Here is an 8,012-nt window from a genome sequence, read left to right as displayed (position 1 = left end):
ACCAGCTTGATCTGCTCCGCTATCCCTTATAGGCAGGTGACCGTGTGTCGTGGAAACAACTTCTCCCCAATCATTGAAGGGCAGTTTAAGAGAAGGCTTCAAAGTTCTCGTAGCTGGTGAAATTCCGGAGGAGTTCTTTGATATTCTGGAAGTCCGGCCTTTGATTGGGATCCAGGTTCCAGCATTTGCACATGGTGGAGTACATGACAGGGGGGCACCTGGCCGGGCGGTGCATCTGGAAACCATTTTGAACCTGGGTGGAGACCTCGCAGTTACTCATGCCTGTGGAAAGAACGGAAAATGCAGCATTATTTATGTATTTCGCGTATGGCACAAAACACATGGATTGCAGTACAAGCATCTCTCGACTTATGACTACAACTGAGCCCAAAATTTCTGTTGTTGAGATATTTATTAAATGAGCTTTGCCCCATTTTACGATCTTTCTTCCCACAGTTGTTAAGTGCAGCAATCACTGCAGCTGTTAAGTTAGGAACACGGTTGTTAAGTGAATCTGGCTTCCCCATTGACTTTGCTTGTCAGAAGGTCACTAAAGGTGATCACATGACCCCAGGACACTGCAACCGTCACAAATTCATGCCAGTTGGCAAGCATCCAAATTTTGATCATTTTGACCACGGGGATGCTGCAATGGCTATAAATATGAAAGACGGGCATAAGTCACTTTTTCAGTGCCATTGTAACTTCGAATGGTCATTAAATGATTGTTATAAGTCGAGGAGTATCTGTAGTAAAGATGTATTGAAGGAACACATACTAATACAGTATATCTATGGATATTCTCAATCATCCAGGCCAGGGTTGTCTCAAAGGTGCTTTTCCAAAAGGCAACTGGATTTTTGTTTTTTTTCCCCTTGAAAACATCTCATCCAAGAAGCTTCTTTATTTCTGACTGAATGGTGGGGAATAGAAGGATTTATACTTTTTGGATCCGCTCTGGGGGTCAGTCGTTAGATCTCTAGAGTTGCGAGGAACCATAATAAATAATACGTCAAAGAACTGTGTAGCAGCTGTCCAGATGAAGTCAGAGACAATAACACAAACTTGTAGTCTTTTATATGCAGTATAAATATATTTAACATTCAAACTTTAGCAGTCTTTGTCATCATCCAGAAAGAAAAACGCAAGATAGTCAGGAACGCAGAAACATCATGAGGTAAATTAAACAGCACACAGTGCACACAGAAAAAAAAAGGCGGGGAAAAAAGGAAACTCCCCCTTTATACCCACAGCAACCAATCATAACGTAAATTACATCACGCCTGAGTCAGCACTCTCTAACTTAGGGGTGGGGAACTATGGCCCTTTTGATGACTTGTGGACTTCAGCTCCCAGAAGTCCAATGGCTGGCTCAGGAATTCTGGGAGTTGAAGTCCACAAGTCATAAAAGGGCCACCCCTGCTCTAACTACTACAACTGTGTGTTGAATGTCTATGGGGACTCTCAGTCATCCAAGTATGGTTGTCCCAAATATGCTTTTTTTCCTTTCAGGAGGCAACTGGACTTTCTTTTTTCTTTCCTTTGAAGACATTTCGCTTCTCATCCAAGAAGCTTCTTCAGCTCTGACTGGATGGTGCAGAGTGGAAGGAAAAAAAAACCAAACAAAAACAAGGAAGTTCAGTTGTCTGCTGAGAAAAAAAAAGCATTTTTGGTACAATTGTGTGTTCTGGCCTATAGTACACCTTACCTTTCCAGCTACTAAATTCAATATCCTAACACAGGGGTAGACTGGCTCAGGAATTCTGGGAGTTGAAGTCCACGAGTCATAAAAGAGCCAAGGTTGCCTACCCCTGTCCTAACATAATAACTCTCAGAAAGGGATCCAGAAAGGAAAAGGCTGGTCCTATGCATCCCCAACCAAACTCAGTAGCCTTGTTCCCATACCTGGATACGGGTTCTGCCCCCGAGTCATGACTTCATAAAGGAGGATGCCGAAGGACCACACGTCAGATTTGATGGAGTAACATCCGCAGGAAAGGGCTTCCGGTGCGGTCCATTTGTAAGGCACACTGTGTGAGTAAGAGAGATAAATATCTTCCTGCAAGACAAAAGCACAGGGTGATCCACTTTGTACGGAGTCTTTGGAAAACTTGACATTTCTTGATCCCAAAAAGGGGTCTGTACAGACAATGTCCAGTCAGGAGAGCGAGTGTGGGGTCATGATCCACACCCTGCCCCTTCTGTACGTTATAGGTAGTCCTTGACTTGCAACAGTTCATTTAGTGAACTTAGGACCATTTTTCACACTTACAACGGTTGCAACATCCCCAGGGTCACGGGATCAAAATTTGGGTGCTCGGCAACTGGTTCATATCTATGACGGTTGCAGTGTCCCAGGTTCATGTGACCCCCCTTTTGTGACCTTCTGACAAGCAAAATCAATGGGGAAGCCAGACTCACTTAACAACCATGTTACTAACTTAACAATTGCAATGATTCACTTAACAACTGGAGCAAAAAAGGTCATAAAATGGGGCAGAATTCACTTAAAAATGTTTTGCTTAGCAACAGAAATGTTGGGCTCAATTGTGCTTGTACGTCGAGGATTACCTGTAATGTCAGAGCTATATTATATTCCTTTTTATTTTTCATATTATTCTTAGTTTGCATTAGTTTTTTACCATTATACTTTTAAACATCATTAAGTTATAAAAAAAAGCTGACCAATCTCCATCCCTAACTTTTCAGCAATAATAAGTATATATTGACAGATCCAAATCTTTCTATATAAAAATCTATAGAGCAATCCTAAATAAGTATATACCGCATAGAGAGATCTGAATCTATCTCTCTGTCTGTCTATCTATCATCTATTATTTATCTATAATCTATCTACCATTTCTCTCTCTCTCTCTCTCTCTCTCTCTCTCTCTCTCTCTCTCTCTCTCTCTCTCTCTCTCTCTCTCTCTCTCTCTCTCTCTCACACACACACACACACACACACACACACATCTATCCTTATTCTATTTTATTTTAACCTACTTCTATCTATTTCTTTTTTAGTGTCATGCCTTAGTTTTAGATCAATAATATCCTTGGCTTTTTTTGGTCCTAGAGACCTAGCTTACAATGGCGACAAGAGTGACAATATTATTGCACATGATTGTTTAGCTTGTGCTTTACGCTGGCCTTCCTCCTTTACTTTTAAACAGCTTGTTAATTATTTTGTTCTCGACTTATGACCTTAAAGGAGCTTATCCATTACCATTGTAAGTCATCATGACTGTAAAGCGGGTCAACACACGACTGACCCAAGATTACAACCTTTTTTGTGAGGTTGTTAAGCAAATCACCCTGGTCATTAAGTGAATCTATAGTCATTAAGTGTATCCATTATTTCCTCTGGTTTGCTCTGGTCAGTTTTTGTCAAAAACCAGAAGTAAAGGACAATTTTCAGCAAAAACATTGTAAATTGTGGTCATGTGACCACAGAGGGCTGCACATAGTCGTAAATGGGGGCCAGTTTCTGAGCACTGACCACTGGAGTGTGGGGCATTGAAATTTCAGAACCGAGTCATAAGTATCTTTTGGGGGGGGGGAGGTTCACTGTAACTCTGACCAATCATTAGGTGATTGTTCGTAAATAGAAGATTACCTGTCCGGTAATCCTCGATTACCGATCTTAAACTGAAATAAAGTTTGACTGGACATATTCATCCTGCAATTTGGCCTTTCCGGATTAAATCCTATTTTTCTACCTGCGTTTGAGTCCCAGAAGGATTGAAAAGTACCTCGATCAGCCTGGCCATGCCGAAATCTCCCACTTTGCAGATGTTGCTTTCTCCCACCAGCACGTTCCTGGCAGCCAAATCCCGATGGATGAAATTCTGCGATTCCAGGTAGCTCATCCCTTCGGCTACCTGGGCGGCCAAGCTGACTAGCTCTGCCATCTCCATCTGTTGCCCCTCTGGACCTGGGCAGAAACGGACAGGGACAGCCTCATGAGAACATCCTGGACCAGTGATGGCGAACCTTTTAGAGACCGAGTGCCCAAACTGCAACCCAAAACCCCCTTATGCATCGTCGGGTGCCGGGTGGGTGTGGCCCATTGGGTGGGCGTGGCTGCGGTGGTAACAGCAGACTGGGTGGGACTAAAAAGTTCAATCAATCCCAACTTTGCAAGATCTTTTTTTTTCCCGGGAGAAGTTGAAATTGACTGATTGATTGAACCTTTTTTTTTTTGTGCACGGTGGCAGAGGCCTAAAGCGAAAAGGTTTTATAAAACCCAGCTGAAGGCCTAGGACTGGGGCGACGGCACACATGCCCACAGAGAGGGCTCTGAGTGCCGCCTCTGGCACCCGTGCCATAGGTTTGCCACCACTGTCCTGGACCGTGAGTTTTTCCCCAAAAAAGTTTCACTGCTTTTTTGGATGGAGATAGCAAGCGATGTCATCTTGCACAGAGATCAGAAAAAGATAACCCGATACCCACGGGCACCAAAAGGTGGTTCCCTCTACAGGGTCCACCCAATAGTGGGCCAGATATTTCTAGCCTGAAATTCAAATTCAGCTGTTCTGATGCTGGACACTTCCTGTCTGAATACAAAGCATTGGGCATTAGAAATAACTCAAGGTGGCGAACATATCCAACGCACCTCCCTCCACCTATTCTCCCCACAACAACGACCCTGTGAGGTGGGTTGGGCAGAGAGAGTCCCTGGCCCGAAATCACCCAGCTGTCTTTCATAACTAAGGCGGGACTAGAACTCACGGTCTCCTGGTGATTGGCCCAAAGTCACCCAACTGTCTTTCATGCCTAAGGCGGGACTAGAACTCACCCTCTCCTGGTGATTGGCCCAAAGTCACCCAGCTGTCTTTCATGCCTGAGGCGGGACTAGAACTCACCCTCTCCTGGTGATTGGCTCAAAGTCACCCAGCTAGCTTTTATGCCTCAGGCAGGACTAGAATTCACCCTCTCCTGGTGATTGGCCCAAAGTCACCCAGCTGTCTTTCATGCCTAAGGCGGGACTAGAACTCACTGTCGCCTGGTGATTGGCCCAAAGGTACCCAGCTGTCTTTCATGCCTAAGGCGGGACTAGAACTCACCCTCTCCTGGTGATTGGCCCAAAGTCACCCAGCTGGTTTTCATAGCTGAGGCGGGGCTTGAACTGACAGCCTCTTGCTTTCTATGCCTTAACCACTACTAGACTGAACCTCAGGACTAATGTAACTTTTTAAGTATTATTTTAATTAAAAAAGGAGGACTATATGCACATATAGTCTGTGTGGTTGTTTTAGGAAAGTCAAGATGACTTCATGCCACACAACTGAAGTCTGGTGCCTTTTTTCAGGTAGTCCTCGACTTACATCCATTCGTTGAGCAATGGTTTGGAGTTATGACAGTGATGACAACAAGTGGATTACAACTGGTCCTCACACTTACGTCCCTGCTGTCACGGGCTTGCCACTTGGGGACTTGGCAACCAGCTTGCATTTATGATGGTCACAGCAGTTTCTACTCACATGATCACGATAAGTGACCTTCCCAGATGGCTTCTGACAAGCAAAGTCAAGGCTGGATTCCTTTCACAACCACAAAATTTGCTTAATGACTGTGTTGATTTGCTTAAAGACCGCGGTAAGAATGGCTGTGAAATCAGGCCTGGTTACTTGATGGCTCGCTTAACGACCAGATTGCTTCCAGAATTCCCCAGCCAGCATGTCTAGGTTCTCCTGCTTGAGCAGGGGGCTGGATTAGAAGACCTCCAAAGTCCCTTCCAGCTTCTCTTCTCTTCTCTTCTATTTCTATTTCTATTTCTTCTATTTCTATTTATTTCTATTTCTATTTCTATTTCTATTTCTATTTCTTCTATTTCTTCTATTTCTATTTCTATTATTTCTATTTCTATTTATTTCTATTTCTATTTCTATTTCTATTTCTATTTCTATTTCTATTTCTATTTCTATTATTTCTATTTCTATTTCTATTTCTATTTCTATTTCTATTTCTATTTCTATTTCTATTTCTATTCTAGCCTAGCCCAGCCTAGCCTAGCCTAGCCTTGCTACAGATCTGCTATGGCTTTGTTAAGGATACCTCTGGACAAAGGGGGTCAGACCAGGAAAAAGGCGATGCTCGTCTTACCTCTGAGGAAGGTGAGCAGGTTCCCTTTGCTCATGATTTCGGTGATGATGTAGACTGGATCCCCGCCAGAGCAGATGGCGTAGAGGGAGAGAATGTTTTTGTGTTTCAACAGCCTCAGGGCCTCAATCTCGTTTTTGAAGGTGTCCTGGCACGTCAGATCGGCTGGGAGGGAAGCAAAAGCTACAGTAAACTGCTCCATTCTGGTCACTTTCTGGGCATACAGGTAATCCTCAACTTACGACCACAACTGAGGTCTGTTGTAACTTCAAACGGTTGCTAAGTGAGCGGTTGTAAGTCGAGGACTACCTGTCTAAAAAAGGGGGTGGGGCTTCATTTGCATGAAAAGCCCCAGCAGAGGGATCTCGTCATGTGACGCTTTCGTTTCTGTCGCTCAGCTTTACCTCTGTGTAACACCTTCACCGCAACTTTCACTTTCTCTTTCCAAAGTCCCTCGTAGACTTCTCCAAAGTAACCGGCGTCCAACTTCCGGATCAGTCGGAATTCGTCTTTGGGTCTCTCCCAATCGTCCCAGTGGGGCATGGTCTTTGGCTGGGGCTTGGGTCAAAATAAAGTCAAAATGGGGTTAACTTTCTCCAAGATTTATTGCGTGGACCATTTGCAACTTTTGTCCTCCCGATCACAGGAAGTCCTCGACTTACGACCGTTCATTTAGTGACCGTTCGAAGGTACGACGGCACTGAAAAAAAATGACTTAGGACCGTTTTTCACATGAATGACCGTTGCAGCATCGTCATAGTCAAAGGATCAAAATTCAGATATTGGAAACTGGCTCGTATTTATGACGGTCGCAGCGTGCTGGGGTCACGTGATCCCCTTTTGCGACCTTCTGACCAGCAAAGTCAATAGGGAAGCTAGATTCGCTTTACGACAGTGTTACTAACTTAACAACTGCAGTGATTCACTTAACAACAGTGGCAAGACAGGTTGTAAAGTCGGGCAAAACTCACTTAACATGAGTCTCTCTTAGCAACAGAAATTTTGGGCTCAGTCGTGGTCGTTAAGTCCGGGACTACGTGAATCTCTTGCCCTGCTTGTTTTGCAAAACAGCAAAAACAGCTGCAAACCTTCGTTTTCTGCATGTAGTTTTAGGAGTAGAGTAGAATAACAGAGTTGGAAGAGACCTTGGAGGTCATCTAGTCCAACCCCCTGCTCAAGTAGGAGACCCTACACCATTTCTGAGAAGTGGCTGTCCAGTCTCTTCTTGAAAGCCTCCAGTGATAAAGTTCCCACAACTTCTGGAGGGAGGTTGTTCCACTGGTTAATTGTTCTCACTGTCAGGAAGTTTCTCCTTAGTTCTAGGTTGCTTCTCTCTTTGATTAGTTTCCATCTGTTACTTCTTGTCCTGCCTTCAGGCGCTTTGGAGAATAGCTTGACTCCCTCTTCTTTGGGGCAGCCCCTGAGATATTGGAACACTGCTATCATGTCCCCCCTCGTCCTTCTCTTCATTAAACTAGACATACCCAATTCCAGCAGCCTTTCCTTATATTTATTTATTTATTTATTATTCCAATTTGTATCCCGCCCTTCTCCCGAAGGACTCAGGGCGGCTCACAACATTATTAAAAACAAAGAGAGACCCACACACCCCACCGAATAAAACCAAATTAAAACCAATATTTTAGTGTTGTGATAATTAAAATTTCTAAAAAACCCGATTTAAAATCCTCCCTAGGCCAGGCCCGCTTGCTGGAAAAGCCATGTCTTGAGGGCGCGGCGGAAAGTAAGGAGATCCGGAATAATCCGGATCTCGGGGGGTAGTTCGTTCCAGAGGGCAGGGGCACCCACAGAGAAGGCCCTCCCCCTGGGGGTCGCCAGCCGACATTGCTTGGCCGACGGCACCCTGAGGAGACCCACTCTGTGGGAGCGTACCGGTCTATGGGAGGGAA

The 8,012-nt window shown here is 44.5% G+C and overlaps 1 protein-coding gene across 1 annotated transcript in view; it reads right to left on the bottom strand.

The window, feature by feature from the left end:
• LOC107300901 (tyrosine-protein kinase Src-1-like) overlaps positions 1 to 8,012 on the bottom strand; it is a 54,574-nt gene continuing 46,562 nt past the window's right edge. The window contains exons 4-8 of the mRNA XM_015830188.1: positions 6,507 to 6,660; positions 6,106 to 6,267; positions 3,753 to 3,934; positions 1,906 to 2,059; positions 1 to 282 (exon numbers count right to left, since the gene is read on the bottom strand). Of these exons, the coding sequence (XP_015685674.1) occupies positions 86 to 282; positions 1,906 to 2,059; positions 3,753 to 3,934; positions 6,106 to 6,267; positions 6,507 to 6,660 (849 nt within the window). The 3' untranslated portion in view covers positions 1 to 85. The remainder of the gene's footprint in view (positions 283 to 1,905; positions 2,060 to 3,752; positions 3,935 to 6,105; positions 6,268 to 6,506; positions 6,661 to 8,012) is intronic.

Source organism: Protobothrops mucrosquamatus, unplaced genomic scaffold (genome assembly GCF_001527695.2).
Source record: "Protobothrops mucrosquamatus isolate PMUCROS unplaced genomic scaffold, P.Mucros_1.0 scaffold_242, whole genome shotgun sequence".
In the NCBI taxonomy this organism is placed as follows: domain Eukaryota; kingdom Metazoa; phylum Chordata; class Lepidosauria; order Squamata; family Viperidae; genus Protobothrops; species Protobothrops mucrosquamatus.
The sequence above is the reverse complement of the archived record's forward strand: the minus strand, read 5'-3'. Positions and strand labels throughout refer to the sequence as shown.